The 23204-nt window shown below is 31.9% G+C and overlaps 1 protein-coding gene across 1 annotated transcript in view; it reads left to right on the plus strand.

Annotated features, from left to right (window-relative positions):
* Positions 1–11300, plus strand: part of LOC139488189 (chymotrypsinogen B-like) — a 30945-nt gene extending 19645 nt beyond the window's left edge. Inside the window, exons 3-4 of the mRNA XM_071273642.1 lie at positions 6234–6340; positions 8734–11300. Coding sequence (XP_071129743.1) covers positions 6234–6340; positions 8734–9411 — 785 coding nt within the window. The 3' untranslated portion in view covers positions 9412–11300. The remainder of the gene's footprint in view (positions 1–6233; positions 6341–8733) is intronic.
* Positions 11301–23204: the final 11904 nt, after the last annotated feature.

Consider the following 23204-nt stretch of genomic DNA (forward strand, 5'->3'; position numbering starts at 1 on the left):
AGACAACCTGAATCTTCTTTATTCAAATTTAAAACATACGAGATGGCAATTATGACACAAAATAACTAAATTAAACTTACAGCAGAAGAAAGATAATGAACATCGCTTTTATAGTCTTCTAAATATCGAAGACGCGTGGTCTTTTTAAAAATGATGTAAATTTGTAAAGGAAACAACAAACAAAATAGTTCGAATATTTATATTGGAAAAAGTAACGGTGTGTAAATCATAACAATTATTTTATTTCAATGAAAATCAAACTGTTAAATTTTTTTCCGCTGCGAGCAAATTTTTAATTTTGGTCGCATTTTTAAAATCAATAAATCTTGTATTCTTGTTGGAAGCTGCACTGTGTAGTTTATACCCGTTTTTTTTCAATGCATGGATAGGCATTATATTCGTGATTATTTTTGCCCGAGCGATATCGAAAAACCATTATAAAAAGTGTCCTAGTTCAGTGAAAATGTACGTCATACTTATTTCCTAAACAAATAAATAAACAAACATTAATTAACATACAACACTACCAAAGGCCAGAGACTCCTTACTTGTATGATTTTGTAAAAAAATGCATCTTTTTAAAACAGTCGAAAACAAAATTGTCTGTCCAATGGAAAAGTCGAAGCCCAAAAAAGATGAACAGTGCATTATAGAAACATAGAAGCTGGTTGCAAAAGTTGACGACAAGATCTATTTTATAACTTGAGTATGGCCTAATACTATTAACCTGAAATAAATATATTTATAGCAATTCCCTTGATACGAAAGATCTACATGTTGCCTTGGGCTTTTTTTTTTCTTTTTTTTTTTGCTCTTTGGTTGGGTTTTTGTCTCAATGACAATTCAATTTTCATTCTTATCATTGATATAACTGCATGTTAAAATAAGAATATGAAGTGTGATAGACAATCAGACACATTCTTTCCAGGGACCAACAGCAGGGATGGGGTCGATTACTTTTAAATGTAATCGATTAAATTACAATTACTTTGCTAATAAAATGTAATCGATTACATTACAATTACACCCTATTTCATATGTAATCGATTACAATAGATTACTTTTCTTTATTGTAATCATGATTACTTTAGATTACTTATGATTACATTGTATATTGCTATATCAAAGTTTTATAACTTTTTATCCGCTTATTTTGGTTATTTTTTTTGAAAGCCTTAATTTATTCATCTTTTAAAAGAATTTATAGACAAGACAGTTACAGTTACAGTGTAACATCTGTAATTTGATAAAATAGCTATAGACAAGTGTCCTTTCTCTATGTAAAAGATGTAACTTTATTTTTAACTACAAATTGTCACCAACTGCCTAATTAACAAAAAAACTGAAAATAAGGAAAAATTAATTAAGTATAGTTTTATTGTCTGTTGGGACATAATTGACACATCCATTAATGTTTTTACAGATGTTAATCACTACTTCCATTTTTTTAAACAAACAATGGGTGGGCTTGGGTATTAAAATTTTATTGTCTTAATAACGATATAAATAAAGTTAAAAGTGGTTGATTGTCATTATTTGTTTGAAATTTTTTAATACTTGATCTAATTGAAATTAATAGAATTATTGTCAGGTGAAAACACAAAACAGTTTTGTAACTTAGGAAAGATTATACATTTCTCTTTATATTAAGCAACAGTTTATTGTATTGATGAAACTTCTGACGTCACCTATTGTTTACTATGCATATTGTTTGCAATATTTATGCCATATGTATACACTGTACATGTACAAAATATACTTATTTATACTGGTGAGCCTTAAGGCTAATAAAGTTCATAAAGAATAAAAATAAGAAAGCACATATTATACACGAATTTATGGAAAATAAAATTCATTCAATTTTGTCAATAAATGAAACCTGGTTTTAACTTCCATTTTGAATTAAGTGGGCTTATATATTTATGCTAACCATCAAAGTCAAATAGGAACAAAATGTTTTCTGCATTTGAATTTCATTGTATTTATGTAAAAATATTGGGTAAACTTATATGAAATTGGAGTTAATATCAGAAGTTTTCAATCAAGGAAAAAAATGCTTTCAAGGCATATTCTTGTATCATAAGAGCTCAATTTCACAAAGAAATATTGGACAGTAAATTTCTTTTTGTAAACTGTTAAAACAAAATAAAACACTTGGTTATACAAATTTGTTATATAGATGATCACATTTAACAAGGTCCCATCATTGTGATTACTAGTTTCATGATTTTTCTTTCAAGCTTTACATTTTCTTATTTTCATCTTGTCTATCAAAAACTATTTTCATATTTATACAAGATTTGTAATCATCAAGTAATCTTATGAATGTAATCTTAAAGTAATCTAAAAGTAATCATGATTACACCTGTTTTTTGCCATGTAATCGATTACATTCTGATTACTTGTAATCAGAAATGGCATGATTACTGATTACATAGGATTACACTGCAACATGTAATCGATTACAGATGATTACGATTACTGATTACGATTACCCCATGCCTGACCAACAGGCGTTATCAAGCTATAGGTCCCCGTATGGCCTTCGACCATTAGCAAAATACACACTGTATAGAATGAAAGCTCCAAGAGGTCTTGGGATGAAAAAAAAACAACATAAAAGATGAGCGAGAAAAAAATAGGAATTGGAAAATGGTCCGCAACATTAATTTAGTCAACTCACTTAGTTGAAATTAAAGACCTGGCGAATTTTAGCCTTTTGCAATGGATGTGATGTATGTTTTAAAAAAAATCATGGTTTGTTTGGACATTTTTATAAATCAAGTCTTGTTTTTAAATTATTTGCATGTAAGTTTTAAGTCATGAACAAATAATCACTCACAGAAAGACGTCAAATCCATCAACAAAAGAAAAAAATTAATAGACGACCGACAACGCACAGAATATCATGTATGTGTTCCGGACCAAATGAGTATTTGGACCATACGCATATATCATGACCATAAGGGTATACTAATATGGGCCAACCATACACGTATGGTCCAAATACTCATAAGGTCCGGAACATATTTTATTTGCGATCACAAATGCACGAAGACGTCCATTTCTATGTAAATTGGGTCGATTTCTTTTATATAGATAAGATGAATGCGTTTCTGTTGCCAAGTGTTTTTCACAAGTATAGTAGCAGTATAGCAGAACGGTTTAAGTTTCCTATATACACCAAATGATACATTTTGCCAATACAATAACGTAAATGCATGCAAATTTCACAAGGTTTAATCCAAATAGCTTTTTTACTATCCAATAACTTTCAAGTACGAAAAAGACAGGGCAGAAGTATATTTTGTCTTTATGTTTCGTATTTGCACAACTTTTGAAAGTGGATTATGCATTCGTTCTAAAATAAAATTAGACCAGATAAAGTTAAAAGATTACATAACTCGACATATCGAAATTGTTAAATCCGAAAAAGATAATCAATCAATCAAGAACATGGCTTTGCGATATCTTATTATGAAAATTGATTGTCGAAACATAACAAAAACACAAGTTAAGGACGTTTAATTAATCAATATAAATCAAAACACAAATTCCTGATTAGTATTTCGAATTATTTTATATAGGCGTTGAGAACCTTTGGTGACCCCACGGTTTAAATGTTTGTATTAAGGACGTCGTGAGCAATGGGCGTTATAGACGATCGTTCACCTAATATGTCCCAGTCAATGGGATATTAAAGTGCGCCAATCAATGTCCATAGCCACACTGTTATGAATTCGATACTAAATGAGCCATCACTCAATATTATTGGTTGTCTCAATTTTGCAAACACTTCGATACCAGTTTTAGGAATTAGGTCAAACATGCAGGATATCGGCAAAATTTTTCATAACAATATATTGAATATCAAGAACAGCCTACTTTATCAGCAAAGGAACATGTCCGAATTCTGTATTGTACTCAGGGAAAATACTCGTTACTCACAAATATCCGTTAATATGGTCGAAAAACATCATATTTTTTTTTAAATGGAAAAAGGATGTCAGCAACACATCGAATATCGAAGGATGTCGGGGACACACTAATATATTAACAATGTAATTGTCCTTTGATTTTATCAACCAACCATTTAACGATACGATAAAAAAAACCAGGATTAGTGTTCCTTGCTTGCTTCCATTTCATGCACTCAATTTCAGGATTCAATTTTTGTAAATATTCGAATTTTAGAAGGTCAAAATCAGATTTCGTTTCAGTTAAGCCAGGTGTTCCACATGGGTCAATTATTGGACCAAGTCTTTTTGATACTACCGAAAGCTTTATTATTGTGAAACCAAGGTTGTTTATGTGGTCTAGCGCACCGGATACAGTGCAGACGATTTGGTGTCACGATAACTTCAGTAGCATCGGTTCGAATCCCGGCGAGGGAAGAGCAAAACATTTGTGAAAGCAAATGTACAGATCTAACATAGTTGTGTTGATGTTTAGACGAGTTGTATATACATAATGTACACAGCCATGTATTACCATCATTGCTGGTGATCCGATGGATAAATCTGTTGTAGAGTTGTCACTGACTCAGTCGTACTTATAAATACAATTATTTTCTGTGACTGTATCTTGCATTAATTTATAGGATCCTTTACTATAGATAATTGAGCTGATCTGTAACAATAACATCTCAATGCCTTCTATATCATGTACTGTATTACGACGCTAGATTAAAACTGACAAGGAAAGGTAACACCCGGCCACCGAAAGCTTCATTTTTATGAAGCCCAGGTGGTCGTGTGGTCTAGCGGGACGGCTACAGTGCAGTCGATTTGGTGTCACGATATCTCAGTAGCATGGGTTCGAATCCCGGAGAGGGAAAAACAAAACATTTGCGAAAGCAAATTTACAGATCTAACATTGTTGGGTTGATGTTTAGACGAGTTATATAAATATATATATATATATATATATAAGCATATATATGAGCTCTCTGTTGTAATAAACCATATAACCTATGTCATGTTAACATTTTTTTAGAATGGTGCAAGCGTCTTTACTGATGTTCGGTTTGACTTTTTTTATTGTATATAATTCAAGATTTAGTAAAAGTTTAATCTAACGAGACTCAAAGATGATTCATTTCACATCAGAATCTGACTGACGAAGGATATCTGTTATCCGAAATATTTATAAATAATTACATTTATAGTTACCTTTTTTTGTATTTGGAGTTGTTGTGTACACTTTTTTAGGCGTTTATATAATTTATTTATTGTGTACATGTATCGTTACTCGTAACGATCCAGCGCCCTCGTGGGGAAAATCGTTGACTACTATACAGACGTTTTATATATATATATTTGCGAAAGCAAATTTACAGATCTAACATTGTTGGGTTGATGTTTAGACGAGTTGTATATATATATATATATATAGTATCAAAAAGACTCGGTCCAATAATTGACCCCTGTGGAACACCTGGCTTAATTGAAACGAAATCTGATTTTGACCTTCGAATATTTAAAAAAAATTGAATCCTGAAATTGAGTACATGAAATGGAAGCAAGCAGGAACACTAATCCTGTTGGTTTTTTTTTTTTTTTTTTATATCGTATCTTTAAATGGTTGGTTGATAAAATCAAAGGACAATTAAATTGTTAATATATTAGTGTGTCCCCGACATCCTTCGATATTCGATGTGTTGCTGACATCCTTTTTCCATTTTTAAAAGATAAGACGTTTTTCGACCATAATGACGGATATTTGTGAGTAACAAGTATTTTCCCGAGTACAATAAAGAATTCGGACATGTTCATTTGTTGATAAAATAGGCGGTTCTTGATATTCAAGATGTTGTTATGAAAAATTTGCCGATATCCTGCATGTTTGACCTAATTCCTAAAACTGGTATCGAAGTGTTTGCAAAATTGAGACAACCAATAATATTGAGTGATGGCTCATTTATTTTCCGACTTTATATAGTCTTTGGTGGACTATTTTGTATAATCATAACCCTCATATAACTGGCATAATAAGTAAAATTCTTACCTTGAAGCGACAAGATGGTGGTTCAATTTCAATCGCCGACAGTCACACCCTGCGTGATGACGTAGATTCCCCCCCCTTTGTATTATAAACTTGAAAGAGTACCACAATAGTCGATACTAATAGCAGTTTTAACCTAACGTTTTGATTTTTCAGTTTTATTGGATTTCCCTATTTAAATTGACCTTAAAGTTCTGTATATTTTTTTATACGTTTTTGCTTTTTCATAGTGTCAACATCTACTGGTGGTACCTGCGGTGTACGGCCTGCAATATCGAGGCGTTCACTTAGAATTGTTGGAGGTAGAGAAGCATACCCACATAGCTGGCCATGGCAGGTAACATCTAGTATATTGAATTATGTCAGGTTTTAGCAAATTGTATACTAATTTTTGACAAACTCATCATATTTCCCATATTTTCTTGCCTAACAAGCAAATCAATTGCATTTAGATATATCCAGTGTGTACATCTTTATAGGATGATAAATAAGTGAAAGTATTTTTCTTCATGTGCAGTAATTAATATATAAAAAAAGAAGATGTGGTATGATTGCCAATGCGACTACTGTCCTCAAAAGACCAAAATGACACAGACATTAACAACTATAGGTCACCGTACGGCCTTCAGTAATGAGCAAAGCCCATACCGCATAGTCAGCTATAAAAGGCCCCGATAAGACAATGTAAAACAATTCAAACGAGAAAACTTACGGCCTTATTTATATAAAAAAATAATGCACGAAAAACAAATATGTAACACATAAACAAACGACAACCACAGAATTACAGGCTCCTGACTTGGGACAGGCACATACATAAATAATGTGGCGAAGTTAAACATGTTAGCGGGATCCCAACCCTCCCCCTAACCTGGGACAGTGGTATAACAGTACAACATAAGAACGAACTATAAAAATCGGTTGAAAAAGGCTTAACTCATCAGATGGACAGAAATACAAGTGGACGTGGCCGGGTACTTATACATTCCGACACAAAAAGACACAATGAACAGATCTGAGAGTACTCGCAGTTATCTGACAGCTAGTTCAAAGCCACTAACAACTTATACAAACAATCATGCATCTAAGACTAAACTATCAATCCGTACACATCCAACATCCAATGGATTTAGTGTAAAGACGTCATAAACAGCCAGAGAAAAACATGACCTTGTGCAATGCCAAGTTACAGGTATCGACTGATTTTATAGATCCATTATTAAGTATATGTATATAACATACTAGTAATATGTAGTTAGCTTTTAATTTACTGATGACAAAATCAATATTTATACCAATAAACACAATATAGTTACGCGTGAATTATAATGTTTTTGTGTAAAACGCTAGATCTTAATGAAATCTGACCGGTTACGTTTGGGAGACCTACAATGTAAGTCATAACAAAAGCAAAAGGAAATTGCTAAATTAGTAAATACATTTTATTTTCTTGTAAAAATGTTACGTTAACTTTGAAGGTTTTCCAATAATGAGCATCAATGTATAAAGGTTTAAAGCGGGTTAAAATTGCTAAACAGTTAAAACAGGCTTGAATATCTTTATATAAACTGGGCACTGAATTAAACTATCATGATAACTTTAGAGAAAGACAACCCGCACTTTACAAACTGATATTAAAAAAAAACAGTTTACGAAACTTTGCAAAAAAAATGAAGCTTTAACAACATGATTTTTAACTAAAACAAAGAAGAGATCAATTGCTCCATAAATTAAGCAGTTCCTACATCGCAAGTTGCACCCGTCAGGATTTTCATGGCATGTACAAATCCGATGACAAATGTCGATTAGGACACATGTCATAAAAGGGAACGGGAGACCTGGATTGCGGTCACGTGGTCATCTGTGATGTTGTATTTTCCTTAAAAATCTCATTTGCTATACAAGTTTTCTGCCAGATATTTGCTTGTTAAAAATTAATTAAAAAGTGGAAAATACGGCGCCTTATAATGTTACATAATTGAAAACTCATTCATGAACTTTTATGAGAAAAGTAGCCTATTTTCAGTTTGTAAGTCAAACCTGCATATTTGGTTCTCTTTATTTCTGTTTTTCCACGCAAACTCTCGCTTCTCTAAACCCGTAATCTGATCATGTCACTTTCTTTGCATGTAAAGCAGTTTGATGTGACCTGTTTCAGACAAAAAAAATGCAGGACTTATTTATTCAAAGGTCAACTTGTATTGCAAATGCGTTGCAGACATTTGAAACAAAGGAGCTAGGAAGTTTATGACAAATGAGAAACATCTTAAACTGTTGTATCTCTGAAGTGGTTATTCAAATTAAGAAGGCTAGACTATAACATCTTGTTGTGGGAAGTTTAAGAGTGCAAAGTTATTCAGTAAACCATTAGTTTAGATGATAACCAGCTACGAGATCTATGTCTAAGAAGATATTAAAAGATGCTTGACCTTTATTTTCAAATTCATAAAGTAATACAAATTATTATGCATACATAAATAGAAACTGTTAGTGTTTTGCACGCAAAAATAGTGTTTTACAGTACTGCACTGCTATAGTCTATAAAGTTAACATTCATTGTATATAAGAACATTTTATTAACATTTGTACTATACGGTGCAGTACAACATTATTCAAGGGCAAATATATATATTCTTATCTTCGTTTATTTTTGATAAATGGATAATCAATGAAATGCTTTGAAGATATTTTCTTTCAATGTACAACGTAATTACACTTATATATTTACAGGCCGAGATTTTGATAAAGAAGAGAAAACATTTCTGCGGAGGGACGTTAATTCATCCAAGATGGATATTAACAGCAGCACATTGCATTCCAAAAAAAGTGAAGCGACGGAAAATACGGGTTCGTTTAGGGGAACATAACAGGAAAAGACACGAAGGAACAGAAATAGAAACAAGGGTGGAAGAATTTTATCCATTTCCTAAGTTTGATTATAATGCTGTGATGCATGACATTGCGTTAATTAAATTAGTGAAAGAAATTCCATTGACAAATGTGACGAACATAGCTTGCCTTCCTGATAAAAAATACAAAATAAAACATGGTACGCTGTGTACAACTATAGGTTGGGGTCGACAATCAATAACCTCTATGAAAGGTAGTGACGCTTTACAAGAAGTGCAAGTACCAATTGTAAGAAAGAAGAAATGCAAAAAGGCATTTAGTTTTACTATCAATAACTCACAAATATGTGCAGGTTTTAAAAAAGGAACAAAAGACGCTTGTATTGGTGACAGTGGCGGCCCGCTTATGTGCCCTGTAAAAAGAAAAAATGGCGACATTGCTTGGTATGTTACGGGTGTAACAAGTTATGGGGAAGGCTGTGGAGAAAAGGGCAAATATGGACTGTACACAAATGTGTCTAAATACTTAAAATGGATTCATAAAAAAATGTCATCGTAGTGCATGTCGGGTTTAGCCGAGTTACGAATTGTCAGGCTCGAATAATCATACATTATAATGGTGTCTGTCCGTCCGTAAATTAACATTGTGTGTTTTCCCTCTGATCTGAATTGTTAAATTTAAACGCAGATTTTTTCGTCACTTTAAGTCTGTCGCACGTTTGCATTTAAAATATATTTTCTCTGAAACCGCATGCTGTGTTTCTAAATACAAAATCATATACTCAGCGGCCACTAAAACACTTATTTAGGTGAATTTGTTATACACTGATCATAATATTTAAAATGTAATAATTAAACATGCACCCGACTTTTATCAATATTTGGTGGAATTGACTTAGGGGAGAGGAGTAGAAAGTGTATGCAGGGTTAATTAAGGTTGTAACTAAATAAATACACTGAAATTCTCTTACAACTTAGTAACAGATCTTTACCACATTTCTAGCAGTTTGCCGTATATTTATCTTAAGATTGCAAGGGTAAAAATATAAAAAAGTGTGTACTGTGTACATGAAGTTTTCATAAATCCTTTATTTCCCGTCAATAAGTTATAAATCCCCCCCCCCCCCCCCCCCCGTACATTTGACCATCCGAGTATCTTATTTGGGCATACTGTACCATTTAACATACCATCTTTTTTTTTACTAATCTATTTTTGTATTACCAATTTTATTTATTTATCTAGAAAATACTCCAAAACAAACCTCACAAGTCTGGGTAGGGTATATCGCCTTCCAATCATAAATGCTGATAGTTTGAGGAACCATGAATTAATCTGTTTTATTGATGTTCGAAGTGTCGATTACGAGGAGGCCAAAACTTCCATTATTGTAAATAAGAGGGAAATTTTCTCTCTGACTCATGTTAGTCGCAACTCGGCTTCCGCACTTGTTTGGACTTCTGGATATAAACAAAACATATGTACAATATAAGTAAGTAGGTTATGTAAAACGTAATTGGCATCTTTGTGCTTGAATAAGGGACAAAATATTATATTAAAGTACAAAAATTTTGCATTCATGTAGAATTTCTCAAATGCAATGATATTCAATTTTGTAACATTTGGGGTTTTTTTTTGTATTTTTTTTTTTTTTTTTAATTGGGAAAAGTTGTATCACTGTAAGCAGTTATCAAGAATTATACATTTAAAAGATTTGTATTCTTATAGTGTACAATTAGTGTCTTTTGTTCAGGGAAACATTTGGTTTTATTGAATTTTGAATAATCACTTTTTCAAAAGCCAATTAAATCCCATACTTACTCAAACAAAACGACAGTAATTGTGAATTTCGTGTTTCGAGATAGAAAATGTTTGCAATTTAAAAGACAGTTATTTACCAAATACAATTGTACATCAAACGATTTTACAATAACTTTACACGTAAAAGCTTGTGACGTTTTGTGCGGTGAATATGTTTTTTCCCGCAGGTGAATATATTAGAGGCTGTGTTATTCAAAATCCAATGCATCTAGAAAAAAAACAATAATGTTAACGTAATAACATTTTTTTTTAATTTCTTATTTATTATCATAATTCAATATTAACCAAACATCTAGCTAATACAAACATAATGTTGGCGTCAACAACCGTACTGATCAAGAAATATGAGCATTCATTGCTTTCAATGACTATCTGATCCACTCAGTGGAAACAGCTACATACATTGTTTTCCTAAATTTCAAATACAAATGACGCAAAATATAACTTTCGTGCAACCAAAAATGCTTTTCTGGCGCTTTTCTGGATTTGTGTTAAAAAAACTGAAGGATAAGTAAATGCTAATTAAGTTACAGTAACTGATGAGATATATGAACAAAATTAATGTTAAAGTATAGTACAGTGCATCTGAGGCCAAATATGAATCATTATATGATAGCAACCAACAAAAATATTGTATAACATGTTATTAATTATGCCATTTTACGTCCGTGTTAAGTTTTACACGTAGATGAAAGAAGTTCATTATGATTTAGATATCAAAATAAATCTATATTGATGTCGCCATATGTTGCATCATTTCCTTGATCTGAATATATTTAGTCTTTAACAAAAACGTAACTATACAAGATGTAGCTTTGAATCGTCATGAGTGGAGGAAAGTTGTTAATCCAGACTTCAATTACGTAAGGGAGACTCTGTACGTTAGCGGTAGGTTCATTTTGTGGTTAGGTTTAAGTTTGAGGACCAGAGTTAGGACTATATATGGTTAGGTTTAAGTTTGAGGACCAGAGTTAGGACTATATATGGTTAGGTTTAAGTTTGAGGACCAGAGTTAGGACTATATATGGTTAGGTTTAAGTTTGAGGACCAGAGTTAGGACTATATATGGTTAAGGTTTAATGATAAGATATATAAAGGATCCCATAAATATAATGAAGGCTTGAAATCTTAAAGGGGATCCAAACGGTACGACATAACGAAAGATTAACATTTTGAATAAGCACTTGAATATTTTAAAATATGGAAAACGGGATTTGTTTGTTGTTTTTTTTTTTTAATTTCGATGACAAGCTAAGTACGGTATTTTTATTTTTTTTTATGATACTTACAAAATAGGAATAATACAATACTAAAGATGCTCGATTTAAAAAAAAATCGTTTTGGGCAATTCTAAACTAGCTCAATTGATGAATTAAGGTAGTACCTAACACTACAGGGAGATAACTCTGTAAAATCAGCATAACGTTTTAATTACCCTGTGTTGTTAAGGGAATATAAACTTCTCAGTGATCAAAATTAGTGTTTGTCAAAGTGCTATATAACCAGTGTAATTTTCCTGATAAAATGGTTGGTTCAAATTTTTTGAAATTTTTATATTTTTGTCAAAGAGTCAAAGTAAATACTTTGTCAAAATTTTATGAAAATTAAACGAGCCAAATTAATTTTAGTGAAAGTGTTGGGTACCACCTTAAAACCCCGCTGTGACGCACTCTAATGTCAGCGGCTAAACTTCAGAGTAGATTTTATACGGCAATTTCATGACCTAATAAATATCCTGTGCAATGCAAAATTACTTGGTATAGTCAAATGCATTCTTCATCTATCAGAACATCGATATACATGCACTACATGTATGCTTTTGGAAAATAGAGTAAATAAAGTATTAGTTTGGCTTTATTGACATGCACCCTTAATAATAAAAAAAAAGACTAAATTATATAATAACTTTATATTGGCAATGCATACTTTTTATAACAAATAACATGCATACTTATTTTGTAAACATTGTTAACTTTCGACTGCATTGTACATTAGCGAAAGTTGCCTACTGTATGTATTCATGTATTGACTTTTTCATTGCCACAATGTAAAACTGATTTTCTCTATCGATCATTACACTATAATGGCTATGTTCCGAACGATATATATTTACCATGACCTTATAAAATGATTGCAATTTGTTCTGAAGTCATTTATCTGATGTTTTCTCGTTTACTAATATTGAACAAAATTGTTCGTAAATAATTGTTGTTAGATAGAGGAATTCTTGTCAGTAGTTCTGAAGATTAGTATTACAAAATGATAATTGAGTATATACTTTTCTCCTTTTTTTGTCGTTTTAGAAATATGTAAGTACTTTTCAGTACTAGCATGAAAGAACCAAATATTGTTTTAACAAAATTTGCTGTTTTAAAAATTATTGAAATTTTAGGAATTCGCATTGCATCTACCTCGTGCATACATGTACCTTTGGATCATTGTCAGGCTTTGGCTATTGTACTGTTAGCCCTATTCAGTTAAATAAGCTCATTAAAGTTCGTTATAAGTTTTTCACTTTTAAATAGTTTGACCTAGGGTATCACTGAAGACATTAAATGTCGAAATGTATCTCTGAAGCTGGTATCGGTTAATATTTTGAGGCACGTGTTTGTTGTGAGACATGAATATTGAACCTTTTTTTGTCAATATTTGATGAAGAAAAAATGTATTTAGGAAAGAGATACATTTATAGGAATATGATTGGTTAATAGCGACCTCGTGGAGACCGTGTATATTCAATATAAGGTTAGTAGGGAGGCGGGGCTTATTTCAACACACGGTTAGTAGTGGATTTACAAATTGTTTAATTATTAAAAAGTATTGAAAGATCTGTGTAATATTGTTATATCAAGGTTGTTGATAATAGATATTTGTCGTTTACATTAGTTTAGAAGGTTTTTAAAATTGAACACTTGAACACTTTTTATACAGAATAAAAAGATGTGTTATGATAGCAAATAAGACAACTTTAGTCTAAATTCAACAAATAAAGATAGTCGGTAAGATAAATTCGTTACATAGTGTGCTAGTGACCTAATATGATATATACAGGGTCACTAACACACTATGTAACTAATAATATTCAGCTACTCAAACAAGTCCACAAAACACTACATAAAACTTTTGACTGACGAACCCCACCAACAAACAAACTAGGTATATTATCATGTACTTTAGAACTAAACAGATCCTACTCCACTAGTGGCACCTGACACGTTGCTCATGGGTAGTACGAAATTTTGGTGGTAAGTCTAAAGACGGTGATGTCATAATCGAGGAAAAGAAGACGGGAATTTGTTTTTTTTTTAGAATTTATTATTATTTATTCAATTCAATATTTATATATATATATATGTCGTGTACAAGTTGCAATTTTGTACAGGTTATAACATGTACAAAAATATTGTACATGTTATAACTTGTATAATGCAAAAATACAAGTTATAACATGTACAAAAGTACCTCATACATGTTATAACCTGTACAATATATTGCTTAAAAATGGTTTTAACTTGTACAAAATTTAAGATAAATCTTAATGAAGTAAAATATACATTTCAATTCACCAATGCATAAAGAACAACAATAAATAGGCCAGAACGAGTCTTTTTCTGTAGAGGATAATGATCACAAAGTTTCAGAAATATATGTATCATGACTTATGTTGGCAAAATGTGTTTTCATGTAATTGTATGTTTTATGCAGTCCATCATGGCTTAAATAAGTGTTAAACTATTTACTAAAAGCTTGCATTCCTCTATGACAATTACATTAGATACTAGTAACTAAATTCTTCCAAAAAATTTAAGAATGATTCCTTATAATTTTGGGAAATACTCCTCCCTCTCGTTTTTATAGCATGCAAAGACTAAAACAATGTCTTATATGCTTACTCTGTAAAAGCAAGAGAGAGCTGAACTAGTTTTCATTGGACCAACTTCATTATCAATATCTTTGGATCTACTCTTAAACATTTTTGGCCTTCAGCATGACATATGTAAATTTATAACTCAATTTTTGTTTATAAACTATAAGATCATTGCATGAGGCGAATGTCATTTTGATGTTTTAAATATATATCCTCTACTTTGAAAGCATGTATTTGTGGCCTTTGGATGTTGTCTGCTCCATGGGCAGGTTGTTGTCTTTTAGACACATACCCCATTTCAATTCCCAATTTTATTTGTAGACACATCTATCCTGGCTATCCTCTTATGTCTTTTAGTGTCAACTAGAAAGAAAGTATTTTACTATTGCCTTCAAAGTGGACACTCACAATTATAATTCATCAAATAAAGATATGTCTATAGATAGTCATAAGAGGATCATAAGACATGTCCTAAGATATGTCTTATGACAGGTCTTAGGAATGCTTCGTAATACCGACCCTGGACAATAACTGTATCAAAAAAGGACAAAACACACTAACATGAAGGAATAATACAAAAGTTATGAAAATTTTATTGAGGTGAATATCATCTGTTGCGATAATAGAAAAATATCCTTATTATTCGATTTTGTACAAGTTAAAACCATTTTTAAGCAATATTTTGTACAGGTTATAACATGTATGAGGTACTTTTGTACATGTTATAACTTGTATTTTTGCATTATACAAGTTATAACATGTACAATATGTTTGTACATGTTATAACCTGTACAAAATCGCAACTTGTACACGACATATATATATGTTACAGTAAATAGGTGAAATTAGGAATTACATGTAATTACTAAAATTTAGGAATTACAGGTAATTCCCGATGCACTTAGTTAATACAAGTAATTCCTTAAACGGCCCAGTTATTACCAGTAATTACTAATTTTAAAATGAATTATTACACCTATTTACTGACTGCTAAAACAATGTTGTATAATGGTCAAATGATCAAAAGTTATATGGTAATACTAACTAGAAGATCAGTTAGTACGTTTAAAATATCGAATAGTTGATTTGTATTAAAAATATCTTGAATAAATATGGACTTTCAAATATTTGGTTAAATCAGAGTAACTTTAGTTTTAATCCAAAATGGTTAAAGATGAGCATTAAACAGAGAATTTTTGACCAATTTCAGCAGACATGGAAATCAGAAATGGAAAATTCTCCCAAAGCATTATGTTTTAACTTTTAAAAAAACAACTTTGAGTTTGAAAAATATTTAGACTTATTAACTTATAAAGATAAGATAACGTTATGTAGGTTAAGAACTGGAATGAACTGTTATGTGAATTAGCTTCCAGATATAAAAAAGAAATATTTATTTTTTTATTGTTAAAGCATTAATAAAAATGATATAGTGAAATTATAATTCACTGTTAGCAGCCAATCTGGTTCTATTTTATTAAATTAGCTGCGAAACAAGGTTGATGAGTTGTGCACTTGCTAGTGGACCTCATTGAATACGTATTCATGTGACCTTCAATTCAACCCCTAGCTGGAGATGGGTTATCGATGTATTAAGCTATTACCATTGTAAGAGTTTTGCAGAACAAATAGTCTCGCCTACTTTTGCTGTTAATCGCAGGCTCAACAAAAATGAGGGAAAAAAATTAAAATTTTCCTCTAGATACTATCTTTTGACTTAAGTACTATAAGAAGCTTCTGTAAAAATTGGGTAAAAATCCAGGATGGTTTATAAAATCTAATGTTTTAAAATCTTTAACTGCAGAGTGTATGTAATGTTAACTGGGAAAAAAACTAGGCCATTTATGATGTTTATAAGTAATATAGGGAAAAAAAGGGTTTTTTTTACAAACTTTACTTTCGGATATTATCTTATGATCATAAACATTTAGCTTCTGTTCAATTTTGGTAGAAATCCAGGATATTTGGAGAAAGTTATTTTAAAGTTTTAAACCACAGTGCATGATTGAGATTTTAGTTTAACAAAATTATGAAAATCAATTTTGGATTGATATCATTGTCTTGCATATATAAATGCATATAGTGACGGGGTTACAAGACTTATATAACAACCATTTTCCAGATTCAATTCACAAACACTAAAGAGTATGCACTTTTGATGTGCCTTATATTCCTACATCCTTAAGTAAGCTCCCTTAAAATCCCTTCCCTTTACTTTCTTATTTGGTATCTTGAATTATGTTTTTCATTTTAAAACAAAAACATCAAGTTAGTAAATAGCTGTAAAAATGACAAAAAAAATCAGTAATTACCAGTAATCACTGAAACAACTAGTAAATACATGTATTTACTAAATTGGCTAGTAATTACAGGTATTTACTTAAATGTTTAGTAATTACGTGTAATTCCTAATTTCACCTATTTACTGTAACATATATATTACAACCGGTTAACAGAGAACAGAGACCTGATGATATCAAAAGGGGTGTTTTTTATTAAGTAACTGAAACTAAAAAGTGAAATGTTACACTTTTAACTGTACTGTCTTTCACTTTAACGCAAGTTTAAGCAACAATTGTAGGTTGCAAATATACTTTATTTAACTATAGGACTTATATACATATAAACATTCAGTCATACATACCATCAAATCTACCTCTATTTGATTCATTTCTATTTTTTTGTTGTTGTGTTCACTGTTTAAAATATGTTGACATTCGAAATAAAATTGACGCAAATGCTTGTGTTTTTGTTCTTTTTTCATTACTCAATTGAAATTTATTGAATGCGCATCATAAAATAAGCTGGACCATGATCGTTTCATTAAAAAATGTATAATAATAGTTAACATATAAAAAAAAAAGACAGGGTATGATTGCAAATAAGACATGTTTTAAAAATACCACAGACCTCAAGACGTAGATGTTTGCATTCACTGGTAACTGTGCGACCTTCAATAGAGAATCGAACCAATATGGTTATGAAATTTCCAGACATGACAAAATATACAACAATGCGATCGAAAACAACTAAGGCCATTGTTTATGTATAAAACCATAAACGTAAAGATAAAACAAACAGCAAGAGAAATTATCCACTGAGGGATAGGCTTATGTCATTATTGTACTTGACCTCTATTTTGTCATCAGTAACAACATATAAAAATTTCAAAAGCTTTGGTTGAATGGTTTATTAGAAAATGCACGGACACGACTAGAAACACAATTTTTCAATCTTTCAAGAACCATTATAACTCCTGAACGGTAAAAGTCAAAATCGTCATTATTGAACTTGACCTCCATTTTGTCATCAGTAACAATATATTAAAATTTGGGAAGCTTTGGTAGAACAGTTCATGCGTAAATGCACGGACACGACTGAAAACTCCATTTTTCAATCTTTCAAGAACCATAACTTCTGAACGGTAAAAGTCAAAATCGCCATTATTGAACTTGACCTCCATTTTGCCATCGGTAAAAACATATTAAAATTTGGGAAGCTTTGGTAGAACAGTTCATGCGTAAATGCACGGACACGACTGGAAAACCATAACTCCTGAACGGTAAAAGTCAAAATCGTCATTATTGAACTTGACCTCCATTTTGTCATCAGTAACAGTATATTAAAATTTGGAAAGCTTTGGTAGAAGAGTTCATGCGTACATGCACGGACACGACTGAAAACTTCATTTTTCAATCTTTCAAGAACCATAACTCCTGAACGGTAAAAGTCAAAATCGTCATTATTGAACTTGACCTCCATTTTGTCATCGGTAACAACATATTAAAATTTGGGAAGCTTTGGTAGAACAGTTCATGCGTAAATGCACGGACACGACTGGAAACTCCATTTTTCAATCTTTCAAGAACCATAACTTCTGAACGGTAAAAGTCAAAATCGCCATTATTGAACTTGACCTTCATTTAGTTGTCAGTAACAACATATTAAAATTTTAAAAGCTTTGGTTGAACGGTTCATGAATTAATGCACGGACAACATTTGATTGCCGCCCGGCCGCCCGCCGCACATCCCCAAATCAATAACCGACATTTTTGTCACAAAAATCCGGTTAATAAATGGATAATGTGGATGATGAACCCGCTTGACTGTACATAACGTTATAGAGAATGGGGGTCCACATATATAAAGGGACATAACTCCAGATCGGTAAAAGTGACACCACCCGAATTCGAACTTGATCTGTGTTTTGTGGTAATTAGCCGTGTTAAGTTTAGGCTTAAGTTAGAGAAGGCAACGAAACATTATGCATTTTTTTCCATTTCGAAAGGGGCATGACTCTCGAACAGTAAAAGTGACGCATAAAACATTTTTTCCATTTACTTACATGTACAATGTATAAAGGGACATAACATAAGAACGGTTAAAGTTACGCAATCAAAACTGATTGATTGGTTGTTGCTTTCGTGGTGTTTAGTTTTTATTGGCGGAGGAAGCCGAAGTAACCGGAGAGAACCAGGAACCTTCGGTAGGAAACTAAAAATCCTAGTCAATTATAAGTTTGGCGTCGAGCATGTACGGGATTCGTATTCACAACATCAGTGTTGAAAGACTAGTGGTATGATGATGGAAGTGTTTAACGACCTTGACTTGCTATACATCCCTTCGGTCACCGCGGTCTTTATACCAAAATTGATTCTTGATATGTGTTATGTGGTAATAAGCATCTATACTATTAAACGAGAAGACCACATTTTGTGTGTCGCTTCTCTTCTTTCCACAATAAAACAATCATCATGCCTCTGTGTCTTATTGGTACAGTGCAAAGTCGCATTTGTCATCCATTCATATGATTATTCAGATTGAGTTATTTTGGGAGAAAAACGAGAAAAGGGGCATCCGGATATTCTTTCCGTCATTGGACGAAATTTTAAGTCAAGTTAGACTTCCGGTTTGCGTTTTTCTGTATACTTTGAACATACATATACTACAAATAGAGTGATTTTTCTATCTGATATCATTTTCAAGTTTACTATCCACGGCGGTTACGATTTTATTAAATGGAGAGGGTCTGTGTAATGTATAAATGATTAGTAAACTGAGAATTGAAAGTAAAAAGCAAGTTTACTTTATTTATAGTAATGGATGACAGTGTTCATAATATACATATATTAAAAGCGCTAAAATTATTCATGTGTAATAAAAATCAATAGAAAACCAAAAAAATGGGAATTTTGGGTGAAAAGAAACGAGGACCCGGGCTAGAAAAGCAATTGTCCTGTCCCAAAATACCTATGACTTTTGAAACCTTTTCTGAAATTCTCCCGTCATTAAATCTTTTACAAAAATTCATTGATCACAAAAATAAGAAGATGCGGTATGATTGCCAATGAGACAGCTCTCCACAAGAGACCAAAATGACACAGAAATTAACAACTATAGGTCACCGTACGACCTTAAACAATGAGCAAAGCCCATACCGCATTGTCAGCTATAAAAGGCCTCGAAATGACAAAGTAAAACAATTCAAACGAGAAAACTAACGGCCTTATTAATGTACAAAAAATGAACGAAAAACAAATATGCAACACATAAACAAACGACAACCACTGGATTACAGGCGCCTGACTAGAATGTGTATAATATACTAAATGTATGTTCATAATGAAATTAAAAGAAAACAAAAAAATAAATGGGAATTTTGGAAATAAAGGAGGAGGAATAAAAAAAAATACATTTTCCTGTCCCGAAGTACCTAAGACTTTTGATACTTTTCCTGAAATTCTCAAGTCATTAAATGTTTTACAAAATTCTTCATACAACACTTTATACATACTTTCAACCACGCTTTGAATGCCCGCGTGTGTTCTCAGTTGTATATAAAGTTTCAAAACATTTGGTTGGGGTATACTAAAGATAGGGAACGGAAACTCATTTTGGGACGTATGGATTGACAATGGTAACACGTATTTATGCCACCTCCTCCGCTGTGTAGTTCAAACGACAACTGAACCTCAATACAGGAAAAATAAAAGAAACACTACACCTAAATTGTATTGTTTACACAAATTACAGTATGTCTAAAAACCGAAAGGCTCTGTTGAAAATATTTTGCAAGTGATCTAACGTTAGATTTTTATGAAGTTCGACTATTTATACTGTGATTTACAGGGAAAACTAATCTGCGATACTGCATTGGAAAGTAAGCATTATATTTATACAACACCCAATACTAATAGAAAGGATAATTTGATTAGATTATGTAGTAATAACGTAGTGAAGATACTATTTGACACTGAAAGAAATGGAGCTTATTCGAGATTTCCAAAAATACCATAACTATCACAATCTTTGATCTTTGATTCTTTGATAACTAGTTTCTTATTGCTTGTGAAAGCAGAAGTCAGATGAACAGAAATATTATGTGTAGCTTGGGTGCAGATATAAATCATCTCGTTCTTATTTAACAATACATATTTGAAACATGTGCCTAGCAGTAGCATATATCAATTAAGTCAATGTTGTAACGTGTTCATTTACAAGAAAACATATTTGTTATACGTGTATCAGTTTTGGCGAATGCTGTTTGCTTAGCCTCTAGTTGTAGATTTCAATAATGTATAGATGTATAGATTTAGGACAACCTTAAATTAACATTATCTCTAATACATGTAGCTAGGTTCTTCAAAATGAGTGACATGGATGGAGAGCGTGAATTTCGAATCCGACTTGAAAATTAAGGTGTTTCAGAAACGGGCATATATTTTGCTAAATGCAACAAGCCATCTTTTACGGATTCTTGATCAATTTGTTGGAAATGATCTAAATTGTACATACAGCGTAGTACTCTCCCAGAACAAAACACGGCATTGCATTTAACACTAATTGATGATAAGGTGGGTTTTAACGACCTTGACTATCCATGAGGACCTTGCACGGTCTTAAATCAATTTGAGAGCAGTGACGATGTATTTATACATCATTCACTTGCAAACGGACACCCTTCCATCATCACGATAATTCGAGAAAAGTCTTCTATTTGCCTATACAAGCTAGTGAACCATTTTGGTAAATTGAGTATATTTTTATATAATTTAGAGCGTCAAACAAAGTAATCTTCATGGTTTGCTTCTTTTGTTAGTTGTTATATTTGATTATGCCACTTTAAGATGGACCGGACCACTAATGGTAGGCAATGGTGTTGTGTATGATGCAGTTGTATATGCATTTGGTTGTTCTCATTTTTATGGAGGTTATTTTGTTCTTCACCTTTGGTCATAATTTATTGACTTTTGATGTTTTTCATAGTTTACATGCTAAATCATGTTATTTCAACATTCGCTTTATAGTATCAAACTTAACTAAATGGAAGACATACCAACAGCTTATTAAAGCATTTTCTTGTGTTTTTTAGTTACATCACTTCCAAAGTTAAGGTACGTTTTGAGCTCTGATACTCACAAACATCTTTAACCTCGTCGCATTCTGTATAATTATATAAGCCTTGTCCAAAGACAAAAGACTGTGACTCAGTGTTGCCATCTGTCACAGTTGTTTTCGTATGTTTGTTTGGTCGTTACACAAGCAGTTGGATTTGTCGTTTGGATTGCTTTTATGTTTCTTATGTCGGGATCTTTTTAAAATAGCTTACCTAGGTCAAAATTACATTTACCGTTCACGATTGTTACTTACAACGTGTCCAAATTAGTAGGGCTAAGATTGATTGTTTTTGTTTGAATCACATGGTCATAATCTAAAAGTTAGCAAATTAATAACCCTACTTATAATTGGATATGCAAGACAGAAATACGACGATATGGTATGATTGCAAGTGAGACTACTATCTATTAAAGATTAAATCACATACATGTAGAAGTTAACATCTATAATAAGTAACCGTATGGCCTTATAAGAATGAGCAAAACCATACTGCAAAGTCGGCTATAAAATGCTCCTTCATTTCCGTAGATTGCAAATGTAGTACAATTCAAACGAGAAAACTAAAAGGCCAGTGTCTCTTTTCAAAGAAAATATCAAGAGTAGAAATATTAATTTTAGTGAAAATTTTTGGGTGAAAAGAGTCGCCGATGTATGTGCAAAACAATGGTCAAAAAACAAATATGATGTACAGCAACAAAGGAAAATCACGAGTCAATATTTACCAATACTTAATAATTATACGTATTTCAATTACAAAAAAAAAAAAAAAATTTGAATGGAAGTAACCGTTTATATGTCTTAATTTGTATCTGAAAGACAATATATAACTTTATTTCCAACTGTTTTACGATGTCTCTCCAAATTGCACTTTTGGACATTTTCAGGCATTTATAAATCGATGACCTGGTCAGAAATAAGCCACACTATTGTTAAAACCTTAAAGTGCACTTATACAATTGAATATCCTCAGAAATCGACATGTGACAACCACACGTAGTATGGTTTTATCTTATTTTTATCTTGGCATCTGCGAATCTTCTTCCGTGTTCATGGGTTTTATGTATTTCCCAAAGCTTAAGTTTTCAAATTGAATACTGTTAAATAGTATTGCAACTGAAATCTTTTTGAATTTGAATAGTTTCATGATTTTTTATATCTAGATCAGGACTTCTCCCTTTTTCTTAAAGTCAGTTGTTTTACGTAGTCCATTCTATTGATTGGTTATTGAGTGTTGGTGTTTAACGCCACTTTCAGCATTATTAGCTAT

The sequence above is a fragment of the Mytilus edulis genome, chromosome 9 (genome assembly GCF_963676685.1).
Source record: "Mytilus edulis chromosome 9, xbMytEdul2.2, whole genome shotgun sequence".
Taxonomy (NCBI): domain Eukaryota; kingdom Metazoa; phylum Mollusca; class Bivalvia; order Mytilida; family Mytilidae; genus Mytilus; species Mytilus edulis.